At 44.1% G+C, this 26,757-nt stretch overlaps 1 protein-coding gene across 2 annotated transcripts in view; it reads left to right on the top strand.

The window, feature by feature from the left end:
• Positions 1-15,357, top strand: part of tbc1d32 (TBC1 domain family, member 32) — a 67,337-nt gene extending 51,980 nt beyond the window's left edge. For both annotated transcript variants that reach the window (XM_031582077.2, XM_031582076.2), the window contains exon 34: positions 15,094-15,357. In XM_031582077.2, the coding sequence (XP_031437937.1) occupies positions 15,094-15,213 (120 nt within the window). In that variant the 3' untranslated portion in view covers positions 15,214-15,357. The remainder of the gene's footprint in view (positions 1-15,093) is intronic.
• The last annotated feature ends 11,400 nt before the right edge of the window (positions 15,358-26,757 follow it).

Here is a 26,757-nt window from a genome sequence, read left to right as displayed (position 1 = left end):
ATCATCAATGGTGAGGAAGTGGAAAGGACCTCCTGCTTTAAGTTCCTGGGGGTTATGCTCTCAGAGGACCTGAAATGGGTGATGAACACAACCGCCACAGTCAAGAAAGCACAGCAGCGGCTCTACTTCTTGAGAATACTGAAGAGAAACAACCTGTCTCCCAAGCTGCTTAAGTCTTTTTACCACTGTTGCATTGAAAGTGTCCTCACATACTGTATCACTGCATGGTATGTCAACTGCACAGACAAGGACAGGAAATCCCTCAGTCAGGTCATAAGGTCTGCGGAGAGAATAATTGGACTTCCACTGCCTCCCCTGGACGACATCTTTAGGACACGCTGCCTCCGCCGAGCATGTGGAATTTTGAAGGATGAGACTCGCCTGCAAACCATCTCTTCACCCTGCTACCCTCTGGCAGGCACTACCGGGCCACTACAGCCCGCACCTCCAGACTGCAGAACAGTTTCATCCCCAGGGCCATCACAGAACTAAACAATCACACAACCCTCATACCCTCCACCCAGCACAACTGCACTTTTTTTAGTGGTTGCACAAACAAATTTCGTTGTGTATCTAATGCACAATGACAAATAAAGTCTATTCTATTCTATTCTATTTACATATATGATGGGGGGATTGTATCATATGTGATACATCGGACCTTGTTGCCAATTTAATAATCACAAAAAATATATATATTTTAAAAATAAAAATGTATTGTTCATGACATTTAGAACATTTTGGAATATTTCATGTGGGTAGGTTCTTTTTACAATCTTTTTATTTTGCCTTGTGAAGTAGAGTGTTGAGCGGCAGAGGCAGTAACCAGCAGAAAGCGTTCAAGTAAGCCAACAAGGTGCAGATTTATTGATGCTGCCGGCAGGTGAACAGACAAGACGCACTCTACATTTAACAGAACTAACTTTCCCCACAAACAAATACAAATAATAGTTCTACTGACTTGCAATAAATCGCTTAATTAATTAGTACAGTCATCCTCTCACCTCAGAGGACAAAGCTCGACTCCCTGCCATTACCTGGATGCAGGTTATATTCACCCTAACTCCTCCTCCCAGGAGTTAACCATTATACTTTAATCAATTACCTAAACAGACATATTTATAACTCTTAAACATGTATCATTCATACAATAATTCATAGTTGTCATCCTCACATGCACAACTACACTAATTAGGCTTCTGACAGCCAGATATAATGTAATTCTTCCATACGGAAGAAAACACCCGTCTCAGGTGGAACCGTCCATTCTTTGACGCTTCTGCGTGAATAAGGAAGACGTTTCAGATGCGCTCTGCTTCGGTTGGGGGCATGTTATGCTGCAGGTGAGCTCCGCGATTTCCATGATCTTCCATTTTGTATTTCATGAGTGATCCTGCTCACAGGACGGCGCCATGCTGTTCCAGCCGCGATTGGGTATCACTCAACTCACAGTCCACCAAGCACTCACGCTATAATGTTCGCTGCACACTTATTTAGAAAACAATTCTCCGTCTTTCAGTGTGCTATTTATAGTGACGGCGCATATTTTGCTCCGTCACATTACCCCCTCCTCAAGGATTTTCGTCCTCGAAAACCCGAGAAAGGTAATCCGCCGTTGTGTTTTCAGGTCCAGCCCTGTACCGGACTTCGAAGTTGAAGGGCTGCAGTGCTAGGTACCACCGGGTGACCCTGGAGTTGGTATCCTTCATCCGGTGTAGCCATTTCAAAGCACGGTGGTCCGTCTCCAGGATGAAGTCCTTCCCCATCAAGTAGTACTTCAGCGAGTCCACGGCCCACTTTAACGCCAAGCACTCCTTCTCCACGGTGGAATACCGGAGTTCCCTCGGGAAGAGCTTCCGGCTGAGGTACACCACCGGCTTTTGTTCTCCTACCTCCCCCTGCAGCAGCACAGCACCAAGGCCCACTCCAGACGCGTCCGTCTGCACGGTGAACGGCTGGCTGAAGTCAGGGTTCTGTAAAATAGGCTCACTGCACAAACAACTTCTCAAATCATTAAAAGCTTTGTCACAGTCTTCAGACCACACCACCTGATTTGGACTGGACTTACGGGTCAATTCAATCAAAGGGGCTGCCCTATTGGAAAAGTTCTCAACAAACCTTCTATACCAGCCCACAACACCCAGAAAAGAGCGCACTTGCTTCTTCGTGGTAGGTCTGGGGGTTTCCAGAATGGCACTGACCTTGCTGAGCTGAGGCTTCACGGTTCCTCCACCGATGACATACCCCAGGTATTTCACCTCTGCTTGAGCCAGGGCACACTTTTTGGGGTTCACTGTCAGTCCTGCGGCCTGGATCCTCCTCAGCACCTCCTGGACATGGGTCAGATGGTCCTCCCAGGTGTGACTGAAGACCACCACATCGTCAAGGTACGCTGACGCGTACTCCCGAGCCCCCTCCAGCACCTTATCCATAAGGCGCTGAAATGTGGCTGGCGCCCCCTGCAGGCCAAAAGGCATCATGGTGTACTGATAGAAACCAAAGGGAGTTCTGAACGCCGTCAGTTCTTTGGTGTCCGCAGCCAGGGGTACCTGCCAATATCCCTTGCTGAGGTCCAGGGTAGTCAGGTACTTTGCACAACCCAACCGATCAATCAGCTCATCGACCCTAGGCATAGGATACGGGTCAAAAGCAGATATCGAATTCAACTTTCTAAAATCCATGCAAAATCTCATGGTTCCATCCTTCTTAGGAACTAGCACAATTGGGCATGACCATTCACTGTGGGAGGGCTCAATGATGCCCATCTCCAACATGGTCTCCACCTCTTGCCTGATTTTCGGGAGGAGCTGAGCAGGGATGCGGTATCCTGGCAACCTCACCGGTCCTGGTGCCTTGAGCCTGATGTGGTGCTCCACCAGCGGCGTCCGCCCTGGAGTCTCCGTGAAAAGCCCCTCTGGGATACACGCCTCCAGCTCCTGTTGGCACCCTGGGGAGAGATGGGACAGATCTGACCTCACCTCATGTCCTTGCTCCACCGGGAAAAACTGCTCGTCCTGCTCCTCTTCCTCGTCCACTCTCCTGGCCAAGAGATGATGCGCCACTGCTGCCTCCCTAGGACGCCACTCCTTCAGCATGTTGACATGGAAGATTTGCTTCCCCTTCCTTCTTCCTGGCATAAGAATTTCATACGTTACCGTGCCTACCTTCCGCTCCACTGTGAAGGGTCCTTGCCACTTCGCCAGGAGACTGCTCTCAGCGGTTGGTAGCAACAGCAACACTTGTTGTCCAGGCTTGAATGTGCGTTCCCTCGCCGTCTGGTCATACCAGCGCTTCTGCACTGCCTGGGCCGTCCTCATATTCTCTTGAACCTGTTCTGCAAGAGACTCCATTTTATTGCGCATTTTCAGTACATATGAAAGGATGTTCATACCTTGCTGGGGTTGCTGGCCTTCCCACGCCTCCTTGAGGATGTCCAGTGGACCTCTCACCTGCCTCCCATACAAGAGCTCAAATGGGGAGAAGCCTGTTGAAGCCTGTGGGACTTCTCGATAGGCAAAAAGGAGGTATGGCAGCCATTCGTCCCAGTCAGCACCTGAATCTGCCACAAACTTGCGCAACATATTCTTTAAGGTTTGATTAAATCTTTCCACCAGCCCATCAGTTTGAGGATGATAGGGGGTGGTTTTGATTGCTTTGATGCCCAGGTACTGATAAACCTGCTTGAGCAACTTGGATGTAAAGTTGGTGCCCTGGTCTGTCAGTACCTCCTGTGGAATCCCCACCCTGGTGACCAGTTGCAGCAATGCATTGGCTACCTGTCTGGCTTTGATGTGTCGGAGGGGGAATGCCTCTGGGTACTTTGTGGCATAATCCATAATAACCAGGATGTAGCGGTTGCCTCTCCGGCTGCGCTCCAGGGGACCCACGATATCCATAGCAATCCTACTAAAAGGAACTTCAATAATAGGCATAGGTATTAGTGGCACTCTGTTACCTTTGCGGCCTGGCGCTACCAGTTGGCACTGTGGACAGGTCTTGCAAAACTCAATGAGGTCTGTGTACATATTGGGCCAATAAAATCTTCTGGCAACCCTCTCCCACGTCTTGTTTTGCCCCAGGTGACCTGACCACGGCACAGAGTGTCCCAGCCCTAACACGGTGGCCCGGAGTGATTTAGGTACAACCAGCTGCTCTCCTCCATCTGCATGGCGATACAAGATCCCTTGCTTCAGTCTGAACTTGGCTGATTCTCCATTTCCCTCCGAGTCTGCACATAAGTCTTTAAAGCAGTTCTTAAGTGTCTCATCTGAATTCTGCAGCTCTCTGACGTTAGGTGGCAAGGTAAAGGAGTTATGCTCACCTGGGTCAGGCGCTGGGAGCGTCTCGTGGACCTTCGTCCCTCTGAACCGGTCCTGTCTCCGCTGACTCCTGGTCTTCGGCACCTTAGATGGAGGTTCAAAAAATGGCAATGCATCCCATAACCCATCTTTCTCCATCTCCTTGGCTTTGGACCTCGTCACAGCCACATTACAGGACTTCACCGGCTCCACCAGCTCCAACAGCCCTGGGAGGTCTCTTCCCAACACGACTGGATATGGTAAGTGCTCGACCACCCCCACCGACACCAGATACTCCTGCTCTCCAATTTGCATGTAAATGTCAGCAGTAGGATAAGTCATAACATCTCCATGTACACAGCGTATCTTCACAGTGTGCTCTTGATGGATTGCATCTTCTGGGACCCACTTAGCCCCCACTAGGGTTTGGCTGCTACCCGTGTCAACCAGAGCTTTAAGCTGCTCTCCTTTAATGGTCACTTCCACCACGGACTCCCACTGTTCCTCAAGACAATCAGTGATGCCATCGTTTGGCCTGCAACATACCTGGCCATCCTTAGGCTTTCGAAGAGGGCAATTGGGCTTGATGTGGCCTGCCTGACCACAGTGATAACAAACCCACTCTTCACGGTTGGTCTGTATGGGCCGCTCCCACTTCTGTTCACGCCACTTCTGCTCACGCCCCGTCTGTCCAGCCTCTGTCCTGCCTGATGTTGGTGCATTGTATGGACGGCTTGGGCCTGGCATTGGTGCATTGTATGGCCGGCTTGGCCCCAACTTGTATGGTCTTGAGCCTCTCTGCGCTAACATGAAGGCATCTGCCAGACTGACCGCTTCTTTGGCAGTTCTGGGGTTGTGCTTCCTAATCCACAGACGCACTTCACTGTTCACCATTTGCAGAAATTGCTCAAGGATAAGCAACTCACCAATCTCTTCTTTGGAATGAGCTCTTGGGCACACCCATTTCTCATAAAGCTCCTTGAGCCTAACATACAGTTCCTTGGGTGTTTCATCTGGCCGCACATCCCATGAGCGAAAGCGCTGCCTGTATGTCTCTGGGTTAATCTCAAATTTGTCTAAGATTGCTATCTTGACTTTATCATAGTCCATTGTCTCTTCAAAGTCCATGGCTATATAAGCTGCCTTAGCCTTACCCGTAAGCAACGGGACTAAGTGCATTGCCCACTCTGCTCTAGGGCAACCACTTGCACTGGCTATTCGCTCAAAGCCAATCAAAAAATGTTCAATGTCTTCCCCTTGCACATATTTTTGCATTCTTGGACCCCTCCAGCCAGAAACAAAAAGAAGTTGGGGGTAACCCTCTTCCACAGGGCTCCCCATGTCACGCTGAAAAGAACCAGACGTATGCATACCTGCTCCCCAATGCGTCACTGGAACAGTTATTCCACCTCCCACGCTCCTTCCTGGTGTACTGGCAGTTGCTGGCATCCCTTGAGACCCTCCTAGGCCCAATGGTGCGGTGTTGGTCGCTGCTGCTGCGGTCCCCCTTACCGGAGCTAATCCATGGGTGGCTGTTGCCTGTCCTGGCGCCGGAGCTGTGTGTGCTGCTGTCGCACCCCCTGCTGCAAGTTGTGCCCTCTGCACGGTTGTCTGGTCCTGGGGAATCCTCAGGCCCGTCACCTGGTCCTGGCCTGCTTGTCTTGTCGAGGGACTGGTTACCGTAGAGACTGGAGCCGATGCCGACAAACCTCTTCCTGCCGTGGCTCTCTCCTGCCGGTCCCGAGTCACCTCCCCTTGAAAAAGCACAAACTGATGATGCAGGCTTTTCCATCTTTGTTCCTGCCGAGCAAGTTCATGCTCATGTCGCTGCTCTTGCAATTTCTGACTTGTCATGAAATTTCTAAACATAACCCTTAAGTCTGTTAATGCTTCATCTTCACCATCAGATGCCGGCATATCCACCGGAGGCGCTCTCTCTTCGGCCCTCGTCTGGCGTCCGCCCCTCCTGGAAGCCATCTTGTACACAATCCACGGTTGTACTGCCCCCTAGCCACTGGGAGTTTTTTCGCTGCCACCAAATGTGACGGACCGGACGGTCACCCCACGTTGTTTGGGGATGTGGCAACTGGACTGGGTGGTGCGGTGCGGAAGAACAGGGCAGGAGATGATGGTTTTCATATAAAAATATATATATATTTATTTACACGGGGACTAACCCCAACAGTGCCCTCAAAATAAACAAACAAAACCATTCAGGCCGTACCGCCCGGAACTTAAGTGCGTGGCACCCTGGGCACCTGCTTGGCCGATTAGGCCCAAGTACCGGCACCTGCTCAAGGCCCAAGCCAGGCCCCCAAACTAGGCCCAGGCACTAAGTCCGAAGCTAAGTACATAGCTAGCCACCAAAATAAACACATGAACTTAACACATCACAAGGCACACAGACAAGGCACAGAAACAAGGCACACAGAACAAGCACAAAGGAACAGGCATAAAACAGGGCCAACGCTGTCCACACATCTAGACAGAAAACACATACACCTTCTAAAAACAGGGAAGTGTTTTACCCTACTACCTCTCATCATTCCTCTCCGCTGCCTCTCTGTTGTGTGTCTCTCAGCCTGCCTCCCTCTTGCAAATGAGGCACCTCTTAAATAGGGCACAGCCACGTTGGCTTAATTAACTCCCACATTGGCATCAGGTGAGCCCAGCCCCAACCATTATGGGGTGGAGTCCAAAAGTCTTAGGGCACCATGTTTTTTTTTGCCACGGTGAGGAGGGGGAGAATTCACCTTCTCACATTTCCCTCCCCTTCTGGAGTCTCGCCACCCAGTGGCGGGACAAGCCGGCCCAACTGCTCTGCGCCGCTGCGGGGTGGATCCTCCTCCGGCGCTGTTCCTGGCTGGCCCCAGGTAGGCCATCTCCTGCCGGTGCTGGTCTTCTGCTCCCCTTCACCTCCAGTGTCTCGGTCAGCGTCACATCCCACCGCTGCCACCAAATGTGAAGTAGAGTGTTGAGCGGCAGAGGCAGTAACCAGCAGAAAGCGTTCAAGTAAGCCAACAAGGTGCAGATTTATTGATGCTGCCGGCAGGTGAACAGACAAGACGCACTCTACATTTAACAGAACTAACTTTCCCCACAAACAAATACAAATAATAGTTCTACTGACTTGCAATAAATCGCTTAATTAATTAGTACAGTCATCCTCTCACCTCAGAGGACAAAGCTCGACTCCCTGCCATTACCTGGATGCAGGTTATATTCACCCTAACTCCTCCTCCCAGGAGTTAACCATTATACTTTAATCAATTACCTAAACAGACATATTTATAACTCTTAAACATGTATCATTCATACAATAATTCATAGTTGTCATCCTCACATGCACAACTACACTAATTAGGCTTCTGACAGCCAGATATAATGTAATTCTTCCATACGGAAGAAAACACCCGTCTCAGGTGGAACCGTCCATTCTTTGACGCTTCTGCGTGAATAAGGAAGACGTTTCAGATGCGCTCTGCTTCGGTTGGGGGCATGTTATGCTGCAGGTGAGCTCCGCGATTTCCATGATCTTCCATTTTGTATTTCATGAGTGATCCTGCTCACAGGACGGCGCCATGCTGTTCCAGCCGCGATTGGGTATCACTCAACTCACAGTCCACCAAGCACTCACGCTATAATGTTCGCTGCACACTTATTTAGAAAACAATTCTCTGTCTTTCAGTGTGCTATTTATAGTGACGGCGCATATTTTGCTCCGTCACATGCCTTGTAGGCTAGTTTGCCTTGTACAGCAACCCCAGTGGTCAAATGAAAACTTTTGCACCATTTCAGGAAGGGGTCCTGAGTCCATATACCAAGTTTTGTGTCATCAAAGAGTTGCTGAGATATGATCTTTCTGTCATCATGAATTGCAATTCAAAGACAGTAGAGGGATTTTCATATACATTTCCTTAAATACTTGCTTCATAATATTATAAGTTTCTTCCGTATAGTACATTTTTATATTGAAATATTAGTAACTACAGTATTCTTACAGTAACTGCAGAAGATTTCCCTGACATTTTTGATACATCATCCAAAGGCCCACTACTACCTACAGGTGCATGGATAATCCACCAGAGGGCAGAAGACATATATCATTGCATATAACAGTTTTCTTCAGGAAAGCACTGATCATGATGACGTTAATGTCCCAAAAACCTATGTAGCAAATATGATACAACTGGCTTTATAGGGTTTAGTAAAACAAATATACCATATGTTGGGTAAACTGAAGAGGTGTCAATTACACTAAAATTGGTAAAAACCAATATGAGGAGGCTGTTACCAGGATTTTTTTAACCTGGGTTCTAATTTCCCATCTTTTTGGGTCCAAATTTGTATCAGTGACAAACGCTTGAAATCGGTCCAGTATTGATTTCGAAAGCTATAACCAGCAACCGCAAAACGTCTAACCCCATGGTCCATGTATCAATGTCTTTACATTTACATTTACATTTAGTCATTTAGCAGACGCTTTTATCCAAAGCGACTTACATATGTGCGACTTACAATGTATACACATTTTTTTACAGTTACACTGATGGCACACTGCACATCAGGAGCAATTAGGGGTTCAGTGCCTTGCTCAAGGACACTTCGACAGGGAATCGAACTAGCAACCTTCTGATTACTAAACAACGACTTTACCTCCTGTACCACTGCCGCCCATCTTTACAGTCATTTTCTACAGTTTCTCTACAGTTATTGAGGTAAACAGACATCGGTCTATCTCTGTAGTGATTCCTTCCATGTAGTCAGGCCTTTCCAATGACATTATCAGTATGTCAGTGTTGAAAACATATCAAAAAGCATAACAAATTTCAATTTTGTTTTGCTTAAGCGGTTCCTGAGATATTAAAATGTGTCAGTTGCGACAGCCCCTATAAAAGTTGTTTGTGAAATTTGGTGTGTGTACAAAGAATGTGGTAGTGATGAACGTTGAACCTTTACATCAGAAGATATTCGCTAGTGGAGTGCTAGATGCTTAAGTTCATTTTAAGCATACATTTATTTTTAAATAAAAAATTCTGAATTTTCCGTGAAACGGTTGTCGAGCCCAAAAAGTGCTTTGCGCCTACCCCACTTCAGGGGGCGCTAGCACAGAGGGACCCCCCACCTAGAAACACAAACCTTATATTCCGTATCAGACATATGGGGCTACAATCATGCCAAGTTTCATGTGGATCGATGAAGCCTAAGTATATGATATTGTTATAGAGAAAGAGAAAAAACAAACACAAAAACAAACACTATATGACTGCCCTGCGGGGGCAGGACAGCAAGCCCGGTGTCTGTGTGCGTTGTGTTCTACAATCATCACTTTTCTGTTCTGAAAGTTTAAGGGAAATGCTTTCAGGCAGTGCCACTCTGATAACCACGAAAGCCTCATTGTTGTGGGCAGGTTGTCTGAAAGCATTATGTTGTTGTTCTTTTAGCACATCCAAGATTAAAACTCTTATCTATATTTCATCTAAATTAAAGACTGAAATGGAAAATGCATGTTATCGTCGTTTCTGAGGCGGCTCTGAAGAAAGAAAAGACATTATGCGAGTCCCTTTTGTCCCTGTTCTGCCAGACATGAAATAAAAAAAGTTGAATCGCAGCCCCCGTCTTTGGTCCACACCAAACTCAAACGTAATTGCTTGTCACCGCACAATACTTACATATCGTAGGTTTTGCGGCCAACTTTGCACATTCAAAGGCCTGTACAAAGGCATCACATTTAAAAAGCCTATCAAAGCAAATCCCCTCCCTTCGCCTTGTCTGTGTCTTTAGTGGGTTTTTTCATCAGGGAGTGTTTTTGCTAAACCTCTTCCTAATGGTCTCTACTTTTGCTTATTCATATGAAAATGTTTTCCCTTGAGATGGAACGGGTTGATTGAAGTGTTGAAATTCCATCTGCAGCTTCCAAAAAGGTTCTTCTTCTTCTTCTCCTTCTTCCTCTGTTACATCACATTCGTTTTTCTCTCAATTATTTACAGCTTCATCCAGGGTTTCACAGTCAAAGGATCTGGGAATGGCATCTAAGCCTATTCAGTGGACAGCCCACTGTTATGTCAGACTGCCCACCATATCAGTAACCCAAGATACACCATAGACGTCACACTCTACTACTTTACTATTACTAGCCCCTTACGTTCACAAGCAATTCAACAGTCATCCTCTACTTGACAGTGCTCTCTGTGCCAGCTCGGTTTCATATTGTTTGCATCCTCTGTACATTGGCTTAAAGAATAGAGAGAGGGAGGGAGGGGGAGAGAAAGAGAGAGAGAATGTGTGTGTGTGTGTGTGTGTGTGTGTGTGTGTTTGTGTGTGTGTGTGTGTGTGTGTGTGTGTGTGTGTGTGTGTGTGTGTGTGAGAGAGAGAGAGAGCCACTCAAGGATGTGCAACAGGAGCCTGACTGCTCTGAGAGGCAAACGGCACAGCCTGATTGTCTTGATGCTGCTGCGGATGTTACTTGAGAAATGCTTGAAATGCTGCCCAGGTGCATGGTGACCTAATGTGTTCCTTAGACACGCTCTGTTTACAGCGCCCTGTTTACTGGTTGGTTTCATCCAATTAAAATGCCCTGCATGCTATATCAGTTGCCTCATTAGTTACAAAACAATTTTTAAATGTTGTTTTTTTCTTTTAGCCTTGCCTTGCCTTTCCTTTGACTTGTTACAGAAATCGTTAGCCTTACAGTTTTTGAATGTCTAAACCAAAGACTCATGAGAGCAGATCTCAAAGTATGGATGATGATTCATGGTGCTGTGTTGGCTTGGAACGACGGGTCCGAGAAGGGAACCTCGCAGGCATAACCTTGGTAATGGTGTATTTCACCACCGCCCACCTCCACAACAGGTTGTTTCCAGATGTGTCCTTTAAGCCCAAAGTGATTGTCACATCTCGCCTTAGACAGACTGACAAACAGTCAAAACACCCACTGAAGGAGGGAAAGCTGATGTAAGCTATTTATTCACAATAGTAAATGATTGACGGATGTTTAACCTGTGTTGTTTTCATAACTGGTATTGATGTTTTGTGGCATTCAAGGCCTTTTGTCTATGATTTTTCAGTTAAATATTTTCATATTGTAGCTATAGTTTTTAATATACCTCTTTAAACCTGAATATCCCCTTCTATTCATTTAAAAAAAAAAACAATCCTCATTGATCCAGTACTGACTTGCAGAATCTGCTGAATGAAAGTTGATTTATTAGGTTTTCTTTTTATTAGAGCACATACCATGCCAGTAATTCAGCTAAAATTTAAATAGCTATCTGAAGTCCAGGCAGGAAGCATTCACAATTGGTACTGCATTGCAAATTAAAAATATTGGAAAGCATTGTCTCCCTCCTCCCCAAGCTCAAAGCTCACACTGGTTGCCAGGTTGAGGACACTGAACCTACACAAAGGAGCGCAAGACGAGCTCCACATTAAACTTTGACAATGGCAAGCGACGACGAGTCCTACACCATAAGTAGATCAGTATACGTTTACTGTGTTTTGTATTGTTTGCAAATGATAAAACAGCTCATATGAATGTTTTATACTCTGTCTGTGTTGGCTGGATGCATGGCTGGCTATGTATGTTAGCCAAAGCTCAGCCTGTTATCCAGAAAACAAGCCCACTGCTCCGAAAATAGGCTACACACTGGAGTTGAAGTTACTTCTTTCTAGGCCCAGATAATGATAACATATTGCTCAAATTAACAGATAACGTATACATAATTTCACATCTATTTCGGAGTGGTAGCCTACTGTTCTTCCTTGTTGCAGCCCGATGCAGATCTCAGTTATAAAATGCCCTCACCAGTGTCAAGTGAAACCAGTGAGGGCTGGTCAGGTGCCACTGATATGAGGGGCAGAGGGCGGAGTGGATGAGCTAGAGAGAGGAGGAGGAGGAGGAGGAGAAGAGAGTGCATGTCCTAGTGGAGCAGAGAGGAAGAGCAACAGAGAGAAGAGAGAGTACAGGTCCTGCATCAAGTTAACATGACTAAAATCTGTGAAAATCCCTGAACCATCCCCACCGTCCACACACACACAAAAGACAACACGTGCAAGCATATTCTTACATTTGCATTTCGTAAACAGGTCTGGTTGGCCTCAAGATAAATTGTTCAGTGATGATGAATATTGAATATTATACTTTGTTGACTATCGTAGGGCGTGAAAATATGTGAGATCTAGTGAGATCCCTGAGATTCAGTGTCACGTACGTGAGACATGAGAAATGCTGAGAATTGGTGAGACTTGACAGGTGTGGTCCTGGTCCAAGACGCAGACCAGGACACAGAGTATGAATGTGAGTACTGGAATGTTGAAATTACTTAAAATGCCCATCCCTACTAGTAGTTGTGATAAATGAGTTGAGGTTAGCTAACCTTAGCTGAAGCTCAATCCTTACCTGTTCAGGAGACAATTAGCCAACTCGGCCTCTGGGCTTTTAGCTGTCTCCATCACTCAAATGCATCTCCAGTATTTGCCCGCATTTTACTAAGTCTGGTCATGCATGTTTTTAGAAGGATGCCGAGGCTTTTTTGGTCAGGTAGAATCAAATATTATCTCTGTGGTCCAGATTGTTTGCTTACTTCGATGGCAGTCGCATGCTGTGTTCGCATTCTTATCTGGCAACCCATGGTGTCTATATGGTGTAGGTGAAACCGGGGTTATTACATTAAGTTAATTAAATCAGTCTCATAAAATGTAATAATCATTAAATTTAGTATTTAATATTTTATAATTAAATTACTAAACAATGGAAAGCTCTAGTTGTATCACTATGCTACAATCTATGTATGGTATCACAATACTAAAGTACTACAATATCACTACACAGTCTATAACACTTTATGAAACAACTAGAAAAGTGAAGGTATTTGAAGTACTTGATTGGCGGAAAATGGCATTCAGTGTAATATTGGAACAATAACAGGCAGGACAATTGTTTAAGTATAATATAAACAATTTATTAAAAGTAATAAACGGTGATTAACAGTAATATAAAATCAGGTATAATCACAATACACTGGAGTAACAAAACGAGCAAGGCACAAAGTGGAGTTGTGAAACGAGGTACGCTGTTTCAGCAAGGCTGAGGAGAGTGCGTTGGCTTCCTCGTCTCTGTCTGTGTGTGTGTGTGTGTGTGTGTGTGTGTGTGTGTGTGTGTGTGAGCGGATGCGTGCGTGTGTGAGCGGGTGCGTGTGTGGGTATGCGCAGTTGCGAGTAAACGCGGTCGCGCGCTCAATGGAGAGATGGGGGAAGTGAGAGGAAGGCTATGCGCAAGCGCACAGGTGAGAGATGCTCTGTATGCGAAGTCAATCGTGTCTCCGGCTTCAACTAGAGTTAGAATAGTCACCGGATGCGGCTGCGGGTCCGAGACAGGAAACTTTAGTTTGCTTAGGCGCAACTTTAGTTGGGGGGAGGTACACGAGTATGGAATGCCTAGAACAAAGGATTTTGCCTTAAGGACAAATCCTGGCTGGGCCTTAATTCAGATACCAAGATCTTCGACAACACTGAGATTGCAATGTGTGCGTGTATATGTTCGTGTGGTGATGCAAAAGGGAGTTAGAGAGAGAGAGAAAGAGATAGAGAGATAGTGCATGCACAGTCCTATCTAATTAACTAGCAAAAGAACTAAGCAAGATTATTAACGGTCAAAGACCGGGTAGCTTGTGAAATTACAGTTTGCATTTAGATCTGAAACGAAATCAAATAACAAAACTTATCACACAGATTAAAACATACATGTAAAACTAAATTCTGCCCAGATATCAGCCTTACTTCGATCGCTCTTGCGTGGCGACCAAGATGTTTTCTGCGGGTTTCCTTGGAGCAGCGTGGAACGCAGGCTTCTGGAAATGCCGGGGTTTCTTCCTTCTTAATCAGTCCGTCGACTGGACTCTGGTGCGGCCTGGTGAGGGTCGTGGTGAGTCGTGAAGGGGATGAAGAATTCTTTCCGTCGACTTGAATAGCAGGGAGGAGGGATCCGGTCGCCTTCTCCTATTCAATTAAACTGCGGGGCTGCAGCGTATTATATCGATATACTCAGGGTTTTAACTAGCGATTTCAAATAGATTAGAACTTTGATCAGAAGTCCTATAAGCTATGAGTCGTCGTGTTGTCCTTTGTCCTGATGAAGGGTCATCTGCAGGGAGGGTGTCTCTATATGATGGATGGACTTCACTGCAGCGAAACCAAACGAGAGAGGACGAGTTTCAGGTTTACCGCGGTCTTAAAGGGGCAAAACGCGTCACCCGGTTTTATGACCTTGTTGCGGCCAATAAAGAGTCAATGAAAGGTAGATAAGGAATGAAAGGTGATAAGGGACCTCTGGGTAATGTAGTCTATGGTTAGACCACCTACAATGGTACTGGATAAATGTGGAAAAGGAGGGAATCACACAAGCAGACATTCCCCCCCGGATAGGACATTTTTAAAGGAAAAAATACTGGCTGTAGTACAAAATACTGGAGAAGCCATTATTTCAGTTTAGTTTAGCATATCTAAATTACATGTTCATGTTATGATTTAGTACAAGAAATGTATTACGTATTGGTCCTTTAATAATTAGGTTATGTATGTATGTATGTGTGGGTGATTGGATGAGTGTGTAAATGGATGAAGTAGCAGAAAGAGTGTGTGTGTGTGTGTGTGTGTGTGTGTGTGTGTGTGTGTGTGTGTGCTGCGCTGCTCAGAGGGTGTGTGTGTGTGTGTGTGTCTGTGTCTGTGTGTGTCTGTGTCTGTGTGTGTGTCCTGCTCAGAGGGTGTGTGTAACCTGCGGTTCCTGCCTGTCCACTAGGAGGAGCCCATATCAGGCTTCAAGGTGTGTAACTACCTGGAGTTCATGGAGGGACTGGAGCGCCGCTACAGAGCCATGGTCCTCGCGGACATGAAGAGTATCCTGCATGCTTCTGGATGATGGGAAATCTTCTGGAACCCTTTGGAGACGAACGACTAATCAACTCTGGATGCAAAACCTGCATTCTGAACCTTTCGGAGTTTTCAGAAATGTCTGTGTACTGAACACACTTTGAACATCCTAATTTGGAACCTCTTGTTTCGAGACCACACACACACACACAAACACACACACACGCACACCACTCAGAGCCTTTTGATACCGAACAGTCCTGTCCATTAGAACGACCAGACAGAACTTCCATGTCACAACAGGCGAGCCACTTACCATCGCATCTGATTTTGTGTGTGTATATCATTTATTTTAAGTGGTATGAGTGTGTTTGATTGAGACTATTTGCATACACGTGTAGGTGTGTTTTAACACTTGGTAGTATGCTTAGTGAAGGCATGTTTTGGTAATAGAACACTATCGTTAAAAGATACCACTGTATTTGTTGCCTCTATAGTTTATTTGTAGTCGTTAGCTGTCCATGTTGTGCATGTAACAATTGATAGCACTATGCTGTGGCATTTTGCAAATAAAATCCTCCTGATTGAAGACTACATTGTTTGCTGCCTTGATTAATGGTTATTGCTTAATTTAAGCAGACATGTTACATTCACATCAACAGCAACCCACGCAATCATTCATTTAGCCTTGTATGCAGAAACAGGATTTGGGAGCAGCACCTATTTGATCGGATACGGCACCTCCTTTGTCACTATCAAAATCTGTAAATACATTTTGTGTAATACTTAATATATGTTCGTTCATTTTTTTATTTTATATTGAAGTTATTTAAAAATCGCTTGTTTGTCTATTTTGGATGCATTTTAAATCTGATTTAAAAAAGAGAGAAGACAATCACTGTGGTCATGTAGTGACGTATGTAGTGTTACTATGATGTGAACCTCAGCAACAAGGAGTATACTGGTAAAATGTCAAGAAGACAATCTAATTGTTGAAATTCTTCAAACCAGTAGGTCAGTCAGCTAAAGTGATGTCTGCTAATCAACAGGATGTTGATAATAGCGGCAGCACAGCAGGTAGCAGCAATGTTTGATGTGTGGAGGTGCCACGCTGTGATTGTAGGCCTACTGAAATCAACAGACAGAACATGTCACTTAGTTTGGTTTGCTTTCCGGGCAGCCCTCCCACTGTAGTAATGCACAGACAGAAGGGAAAACAACAGGGAAGCCCCAAAAAAAGGTACCATTTAAGGCAGGGGTCTCAAACTAAAATTACCCGGGGGCCGATGAGCGTCCAGTCTGGTCAGTGGGGGGCCAGATTTTTTTCATCACAATACTGTGGATTCCACCTTTGAGGGCAAATTTACCACGTGTGATCAATGGTTAGTGTTGTACAAGTAGCTGACCTGGGTTTCAATTCCTGGGCAATGCAAGATGCTCTTTGGATAATGGTGTTTGTTATAGTTGCATTTTTGGATCACTTTGTCTCATTGATAGCCCATGACTTACATGTACAGCAGTAATAGTGGGATAATGTCTTCATCCACAACTACATCTATATTTTTCCTTCATACATGCACATTTCAAAGCAAATGCTGTACTGCACCACTTTTGTATAGTTGGTAACAAGGCTGCAAACAAACAAAACAAAGAAGAAAACTGAATAAAGTTTCAGCAAAAATCTGAATTATTTTATTTTATAAAATAAATGTATTCATAATACATATATTTCAAGTGTATAATTTCATTTGTCTGTCAAAAACAGCATCTTTCCATCTATCTAAAATAAATAGTTTACTGATATGCTGATCATTGATGGTGCACAGTCTGTTGTTATTCCTCAGAGCGACTTCCATGACAGACCAGCATACTCAATTGCGTCACACAGTGGCTCAAATACATCCTTAGCTGTGGTACGGCCTTGCATTGTTTTTACACAAAGTAATTCCTCTGTCACTTCAAACTGGTTGTTAACACCGTGGACAAAAATCGCGAGCTGAGCATAATCATTTACGTCAGTGCTCTCATCCAGAGCCACAGAATGCGAACTGAAACTTTTGCCTTTGACACACAGCTAGATTTATTTTCCGATAATGACCTCCGGACTATACATTATCCCGCTTATTATTCGCTTACTTGTCAAAACGAATCGCTTGGCGGGCCGGGAGTTTGAGACCCCTGATTTAAGGGCTGTTTTCTTGCTTTTGGCTTCACACATTTGCCTAAATGGATTGTATAGCATAATATAAGCATAAGCACAAGGTACCTTTTTCTCTCTGTAAAAGCTATCTGTAATATTGGGCCCTATATTTATGTTTTTTACTCATTTGTAAGGCTCATATTTTCTCTCTCTCTCTCTCACACACACATGGACACACATGGATGTGCTCTCAGATCAAAGCAAATTCTTTGCATTGCATTGGGAGAGCAACGGCGTACTTAGATTTTTTTCACACTTTTTCTTAATGTTCCCTTAGCACAAACCTGTAAGGACCATCAAAGATGAAACTCCACAGGATTGCAGGTGACTGATGTAGAAATCATTCAGTTGAAGTTAATGATGATACTTTAAATTATATTCTGTTCAGGACATTCTGCTATGACCTAACACTGAGATAAGTCATTAGTTTTCATGTTACAGGGTTTCCTAATGTGATAGGCTGCATCGATGGCACACATATTCCCATAACAGCTCCTACAGCTAATAAAGGATGATGAGAATAGGATGTCTTTCCATAGCATTAATGTGCAGGTACATTGATTACTGCCTTAAGGCCCCGTCACACCCCGTCACACCATAACGTTCTCTGAACGTTCTAATCGTTCAATTTCGAGTGTTCTAGGGCGAGGTGGACACATCTGGCGTGTGACTAACGACAGAATAGCGTGGGACTGACGCACGACTAGCGTGGGACTGACGCATGAGGAGCGTGTAACAGCGACCACGTGACGTGTCACTGGCGCGCGACAAACGTGTGCTGACGTGTCACTGGCGCGCAACGAACGATAAGTCAATGTTAGACGAGCGTGTTGAGCGTGTGATTAATGTGTGAATAACGACAGAATAGCGTTTTGCTGGCGTGTGGGTTTTATGGTCAAACGGGTATAAAACGCTGGAAAATCATAGTGGATTCAGATGATCTGAACAGTGAACATCATGCCGCCAAGACGACGAAAAGGTGTGAGGGGGGCTTCTGCTACTAGCGCTGCTGCAAGTAAGAACATGATAAATACTGCTGAAAGTAAGAAGAATACAAAGCCTCTTTCACTAGCAATGTCTTCAGACGAAGATTTACTGTTATTATTACTGTGATTTACGAAATAACAGGCGTTATTCCTGGGGTTTTATGTTCTTAAAATAAATGATTTAAATTTGACACTGAATTTGTGTTTCTTAATGTTCATTATTAGAAAACATCAACACATCCACACACATTGTCCATGTCACAAGAGTCTTCATATCATATCCATCTGCCATGGAACAGCCCCAGCTATAACAGTGCTCAGCTATGTTCAAGTTCAGTACATCTACTTCATGCTGGGCTCAAGCAAGTCTTTCTGTCTTTCTGGATCCTCCATAGTGGGTGTCCTCTACGGTAGCCCAAAATCAACTGAACCCTACTTAAAAAGCATTGGTTTATATAGGGTAGACTGAGTACAGTTGAGACACCCATTTAAACCCATTGATGGTGACTGACCAAGGATTGAAAATACAGGCTATATCACAATCAAGCTGTATCAACTGTACCCGATCTCCCACCTTGCTTATTTGGACCCCAAGATAAATCATTCTTATTACTTTCATGTTTGAAAAGACACCCATTCATATAGGACAGTTCTAATAACAAAAATATAACATTTTATTTTCATTTGCTTTGTTTGTTGTCTAACTTTGACTTCTAACCTGCTTATCGCGGGTACAGTTGAGACATTGTGTCTCAACTGTACCCCGCTGACCACCTCACGCTTTTCGCTAGATTATGCAATCACCTTGCATAACATGATAGCATGGAATATGTAGATTTATTGTGCACAGAATAACGTTTGCAATGATGTAGGTTGCGTTTGTTGATCACGTATGGTTAATAACATATTAATTGTAGAAGGGACATGATAAAATCAAGATCTTCCCTTGGTGAAAAAACTTTCGCCGATATCTTCGTTCGAGAGATGGGTTAGGTGCTTAAATTTCCCGGGATCAAAGAGGACGTTATTAGGCATGTCCAAACTAAAAATCACATCTCAGTATTGCTGCGCACATAAGTTATTTCGGGTGCATCAACTGTACTCAGTCTACCCTACCCACATGCATGGACATTCGGGAATCGCTAAATGACGCTAATTGGACACAATATGACGTTCGTTTGACGTTAGTCACACGCTGCGTGCGCTAGGGGTTCGTTCAGTGGTCATTGACAGGTCGCCAGTGAGTCGTTCACTGCAAGGTAAACGATTAATAACAACCAAGTAACGCTAGGGTAACGACTGACTAAGGAAAGCCAAACGCGTGCAACGTTAGTAAAACGTTCCACGAACGTTCCTCCAGCGTTTAAATTAAACGTTGAAGAACGCTGGTCTCCATGAGAACTTTTGTGCATGTTCCAAAAAAAAAATTCGGACCAGCGTTCTCCGCCGATCACCGACGATTACCGACGAATACAGCGTTCACCAGCTTTCACACAACGCTCTTCTGGCGCTATACCAGCGACCATGCACGATTACCAACATTTCCTCTAACGTCATAGAACGTTGACCAGAACGCTATGGTGTGACGGGGCCTTTACAAAGACTATACATCACATATCACTATCACTATCACTATACTGCAACTAATATCACTCATTCTTTGCACTATCAAGATCATATGTGATGCAGCAGACTTGATCACCAACGTGAAGCCAAGTGGCCTGGCTCTGTGCATGACTTACAAATGTATTGTGAGTGTACCCTGAGCTTCAGATTTGCACATGGTAAGTAAAGCTTGGCACAAATGTCCTCATCCTGACCCTTGGCCGGGGTCGGGGCCCCAGCAGCGGTTCAATGTGGCTCACCACAGAACTAGAAACCCGGGTTGAGATGACCATAGGAATGCTCGGGGTAACCCCAGACAGGGCATGCAACATTATTGCATAATACTGCCACAATCAGTTCTACTTTGGTTTTCCATTTTTCATGGTTCATTTTTTAAAATAGTCTATTAGGTTATTTGCAGTAGGCCCATGGTCATCATTGTGCACATATCCATAGGGGGGAAAAAACTGAATTTGAAAGTATAATGCTTATAATGTTTATAATGTAGCCTACTTTTAGTTAATGTAATATTAGCCTATAATATATCCTCTGGAGTAGGAGAAGCTCACCTGAGACATAATGCCAGGTGTTCGGCCTGGCTAATGCACCTCCGAAATTAGGTACTCCAGTGCAACAGCAAGAGCGTAGTTGGCGATTGACCGTCATGAATGAAAATCTATAGATCTAGTGATCGTCAAAGGTTTTAGAGAGAAATATATAGCCCAACTTTACAGTAACAATATGCATAGATAGATAGATATTATTATTATTATTATTATTATTATTATTATTATTATTATTCATTGTCATCACTGTCACTGTAACAGTTAATCCCATAGAGAGCAATATATTTTAACATTTTTGTTAAGTCATTCATTTTTTTTAATACATTTAAAAAAAAAAATGTATTACAGTACAGCAATGGTACACCACATAGGAAATGAATGACTTCCGGTCGTTTCGTAGCTGAAACTAAAGCCACCTTACATACATAATACTACATAAATTCAGCTCCGATGTTCGCAAGCTGCTTCAGGCGGCTGTTGCACTACTAAATGCTCATGTATAATGTGTTTATCCTACTTGACAGTTTTGTTTGAAACTGGGTAAATAGCCTTTATGTGCCTCTATAAATCAGCCTATAAAACACAGGCATGTGTTGGCTGCTACATTTTGATTGGCCATTTGGCAGCCATTTTCTTGGGCCCATATGTAAACAAATGTAGCCAAGTATAAGCATAACAGATTTCAAAATTGTAACAAAATTGCAAGATATTGGCTAGTGAATGCTAGATTATTGCCTCGAGCATTATTCAGTAGATGGCACCACTCCACATATGAGTCGTAATGAGCTAGGGTAATGACCTCCTAGAGGCCAGCTTGCCATCAAAATTTCATAATTTTTTGGCAGTACAGTTTTTGAGCTATTGCCCAAAAAGTGCGTTTGACCCAACCCCACTTCAGGGGGCACTAGCACAAAGGGAACCGAGCGCCCAGTGACACAAACCTTCTATTCTTCTATCAACCATGTGGGGCTACAACCATACTAAGTTTCATGTGGATTGGTGAAGTCTAAGAATATGATATCGCCAACTAAATTTTAGTGAAAAAAGCATCAGAAGAAGAAGAAAATGATTGACCAACACTATTCGACCACCTACCTGCGTGCAGTGGCTGTCATAATGAACCCCTCTAGTAGATGCATAACACTGGCTTCTCATCTCGGGCGTCACTAAATGTTTAATGAATGTATGTTTACGGGGGAAACTGTTGTTTTCTTGTTTGGATATTAGTAAGGTTGGTGGGTTTTCTCTTCTTGTTTGACTGAGCTATTCTCTTTCTTCCGCTCCTGCTTAGCATAACCTAATGCATCAATATGATGAAATCAATTGACCTATTAATACCGTACCTAATGAGCTGTTTACATTAGCGCTGTTGGGAACAGAGAAAACTCATTATCTGCGATAAATTGCATGTTTGAAGACTGCTCCGAAGGTGACTATGGTAACCTTTTTATAGAGACGATCAATTTTACAGTTTGTCTGAATAATGGCGCTTAAATTATGGGAAGTAATTTGAGGTGGCTAATTCGTCATAATTGAGATGATTAAACACTAATCAGATCCCACCTCTCCCTGGCATCGCTCCACTTGAATGCTGCAGTCACATACATCCTCTTTCTTTCGCCACCCAGTCACCAAGGATCTGTGACATCCCTATGGCAGAATGACCTCTCATTTTCAGATGTTTCAAGCATTTCCTGGTGTTCCCCCTCTCAAAGATAATTGCAGCATCGTTGCCGTAAACTTCCTCAAAACCAATTATTTGAAAGATCTACAGTGGCAAGCCGAGGGCTTTAGATTGACACGCCGGCCAATTGAGCAACTATCCTGTCGAAGGCCAGAGGCCTCTTCTCTGTCTTCGAGTTGCAATAGCAGCCCTCTGTATCGATCCTGAACTGTACCAAGTAATATAAATGAAAATGGGCGGAGGAGAGTAAAGATGGGGACAAATTGGAAGGCTCATCCTCCTGTTCTTTGCTGCAACTCTCTTTTAATTTCAAATGGATTTCAGCTCAATTAAAATGCACGAGCCTAATCCCCCCCCCCCTGCCTTTGCCTGGACTGTAGGACTCGCTGATTTGCTGAGGGAGAGAGGAGGGCAGAGCTGGAGAGAGCTGGATAGAGCTGGCCTCCACACAGACTCTCCAGGGGCTCCGTTGGCAGCCGCAGGAGTGGGCAGTAAGGGCCGCTGTAATGTCGGGGGAAAGTGAAGAGGTGGAACATCAAGGCTAAGCGCGCTCTCTTTTTCTCTCCAAACATGCAGAGCAATGAGTCAGCATATCACAAGAAAAAAGTTCAATTAACAAATAGACTTTAATTGTGCATGTGTAATATTTACTTGCATTTTAGGGAAGTCAGTGACAGCATTGAAGTAGCAGCTGAAGTCTGTTACAGTAAAGCAAGTATAGGTGCTACAGTCATGTAGCTTTTTAATGCCTGATGGTGTTTTTGGCACAGAGGAAACTTATTTTGCCTAATTTGCTGGTCATGTTTTGACTTTCTCCGTGCTGGTGTTGGGCAGATTGACTCGGAGCACCACCAACCACCTTCGGTGCGCTTGGCACGTTTTGGGCAGGACCAAATGGGAAAGGTAAATTCTGGGTGAGGCCTTGTATACAAATGAAAAAAATATCATGTAGTTCAGTAATATGTGCTTTTTAGTGTGATTGTGTCAGCATGACGTAATCACACTACTGCTCTGCTGAAGTTTTCTTTTAGTTGAGTTCTTTTTTCCACACATTTTTTGGCACAGCTTCTGCTCCTAGTGCTTTTGACACATCGACACCGCTCCAACTCTGAAACATCCATCCTGATCCCTTGCGGTGCTTGTGTAAAAATATATATACAATCCCTCCAGCCGTTGTTTCGTTTTTCTCACTGTTAGGTGAAAATTCACCCTAGTTACCTCAGGACTCCGGAGCTGCATATAAGTATATTTATTAGACAGACAACAATTGCAATTGGGCTCACTCACAAAACAAGTATGAAAGTGAAGCCCTGATAAACACATCGCACAAGGTTTATATAGACAGAAGTTGAGCGTTCAGCGAGATAACCACGTGGTGGATTTCTGATATCCGAGGCAAGGATGGAAGTTTTGCAAGGTCGGAAGAAGCACAGTTCGAACCTTCTTATCACTTCTGGTCTAAACATGCTCTTGTACATGTGCAGACTAAGTGGCACCTAATATTCTAAGTTACACACACGCAGAAACACAGAAAAGCCATGTTCCTGCTTACATAAGTACATGATTCATATAAGGTAATTAATAATACAAGGCACTTGATTATTATATTCTTAAGTCATTAACAGTGTTTGGAAATTATCTCCATCAGTCACTTTTTCATTCCTTTTTCCGATGGAAATCAATGGGGAAACACTGAGACAGGTCGACATGGCAACTTGTCATGTCAATCAAATTGAGGTGAGGAAGAAGGATCATAACTCAGCAAACGTTTGATATATTGACACCAAACTTGGTATGTGTTTGTTTGTATCCTGTTTAGTGAAGCATTAACAGGTGTGGACTATAGGTGTGGCATTTTTTTTTTGCAGGTGCTACGGAGTGTTATTAACTCTAATGAACTCTATTTACACTAACTTGCACACCTCACTTTTTCTCTTCCATATGCGGTGGTTTGCCTAAACACCTGTTTTTAAACACAGAAAACAGTGTTCTGTTTTTAAGGAATGGATTGTGTTTGCCATGCATAGCTGAAATACAATTTCTCTGTCAGTTTGGATAAAGACCGGTTACTACTTGGTGTTTAGAATCAGTGCAGTGGCTAGACATTGTCATAATGGAATACAAATCAGTCAGATAAGCATCACTGGGTTTCATCTCTGCAAAGCAAATACAAAATAATCTGTTGTTCTCATCTTGCCCATTCCCAAAGCACACAAATGTCAAGTTGCTCATCATGGGTTTATATTTATACAGTGGAAAGAAACAGGCTGAAAAGAGAGCGAGAGAGAGAGAGAGAGAGAGAAAGAGAAAGAGAGAGAAGGAAAAGAGTAAAGCTGAGTGAATAGAGGTCACTGTTGTCATGGTTTGATCCTCATTAGTTAAGCTGTGAGGGTAAGCAGCAAACTCAGCTCTGTCTGTGTAACAGCACTGAAGGGCAACGCGTGTCACAGCAGCTCTCCACCTGTCAATCACACTGACATGACAGCATACCATACAGAGGCGCATTCACACAAATACACCCACACTAGTGCATATCCATAGACACACACTCAAACATACACCGACATGAGGACACGCGTTCACTGAAACACATGTACACACCTGAATTCAGTTTCACACTCTCACTCAAATGCACCCAAAGATAAAAGTACACTCTAAAACACATACTCTGTAAAATACATACGCACACAGACACACACACACACTCACAACTTTTCACTGCATAAATAGTGGTGTATCTGGGAATATCCACATGAAGCCTCTGCCAAACCTACTGTTTGCTGGAGGTATTCAGATACCCACAGAAATGTATTATACGGACTCCCCAAATGTCCAAATACAGCTGTTAAATGGCGGTTTTCAGGAATCGGACTGACCACAGTCATCAGCTGATGGCTTGGCCCTTCAAACATTCGTAACAGTCAATGGTCTGGGTGGGGCTGGGTACTGAAGCCTGCACCCTTCCCCTCTCCCTCCCCCATTAGTAGCTTAGGTATTGAGGTAAATATTTAATTGTAGTTGTCTTAAGGAAACATCCGACTAACATCACTACAATATCAGCAAGGTGGACTCCCGACAGCGGCAAGAGACGAAGGGGACGGCCTCAGGAAACATTGAGAAGGACTATATCGAAAGAAGCAAAAGAATTAGGGAAGTCCATAGAAGAGATAGATCTACTAGCAAAGGATAGGGAGAGGTGGAAGTCCATAGTGTTGGCACTTCACGCCACATAGGCATAAAGGATGATGATGATGATGATGATGATTTAATTGTAGAACTAATTCTATTCTTGCCTATGACTGATGCTTCACTATTTTAAAAGTCACTATTTTTTGTCTAAAATTAATCTTTCGTTAAACGTAGGCCTACTATAGGCTTATGCCATAGGAATAATGTGACATTAGTGTTGAAATCAAGGGAATATGCCACTGTGTGTGAAGACTATCTGACAGAGCCGGCAGAGAAACAGTAGCAGAGACATCTGGGTGTTATCTGGCTTTTTCGCAAAATCGCAGATTCCCCGCTGCTGAAGCGGATAGAGGCAAGTTGCGCTTCCCGTCTAATAGTTGTTGGAATCCCGGACGAGCCCCCAATTATGATAGGTGAAAATTCACCCTAGTTACCTCAGGACTCCGGAGCTGCATATAAGTATATTTATTAGACAAACAACAATTGCAATCGGGCTCACTCCCAGCACAAGGCTGAAAGTGAAGCCATGATAAACACATCGCACAAGGTTTATATAGACAGAAGTTTAGCGTTCAGCAGAGATAACCACGTGGTGGATTTCTGACGTCCGAGGCAAGGATGGAAGTTTTGCAAGGTCGGAAGAAGCACAGTTCGACCCTTCTTATCACTTCTGGTCTAAACATGCTCTTGTACGTATGCAGACTGTGGCACCTAATAATTCTAAGTTACACACACGCAGAAACACAGAAAAGCCATGTTCCTGCTTACATAAGTACATGATTCATATAAGGTCATTAATAATACAAGGCACTTGATTATTATATTCTTAAGTCATTAACAGTGTTTGGAAATTATCTCCATCAGTAATTGACGAATTAAGAAAGATGATTTGTGATTGTGATTTTGAATTATCCATTGAAACGGATAAAAGGAGGGACTGATGGAGATCATTTCCAAACTGTGCTTCTTACGACCTTGCAAAACTTCCATCCTTGCCTCGGACGTCAGAAATTCACCACGTGGGTATCTCTGCTGAACACTAAATTTCTGTCTATATAAACCTTGTGCAATGTGTTTATCGGGGCCCATGGTTTCATAATCCGTCCATGGGTGTAACCATGACAACAATTGTCATTTCAACGTGTTAGTGTGGACGGCAAACACTCGGAAAAGATGAGATCTGAGAAAACTGAGATCGTTGTGTGGACGGAGATCGTTTTTATTGCGAGTATTAGTATTTGTATTTACCCGGGTAAATGTAGACAGGGCTTATGCTGCGCTCGCAAATGTACGTAAAAGGCCCTGACAGTCTAAATTGGCGTTCTGAAAAGGGTGTTCAGAAGGCATCTGCACTTCGGTGCAC

The sequence above is a fragment of the Clupea harengus genome, chromosome 15, assembly GCF_900700415.2.
Source record: "Clupea harengus chromosome 15, Ch_v2.0.2, whole genome shotgun sequence".
Lineage (NCBI taxonomy): Eukaryota > Metazoa > Chordata > Actinopteri > Clupeiformes > Clupeidae > Clupea > Clupea harengus.
Note: the sequence above shows the minus strand (reverse complement) of the source record. Positions and strands in the feature narration are given on the sequence as shown.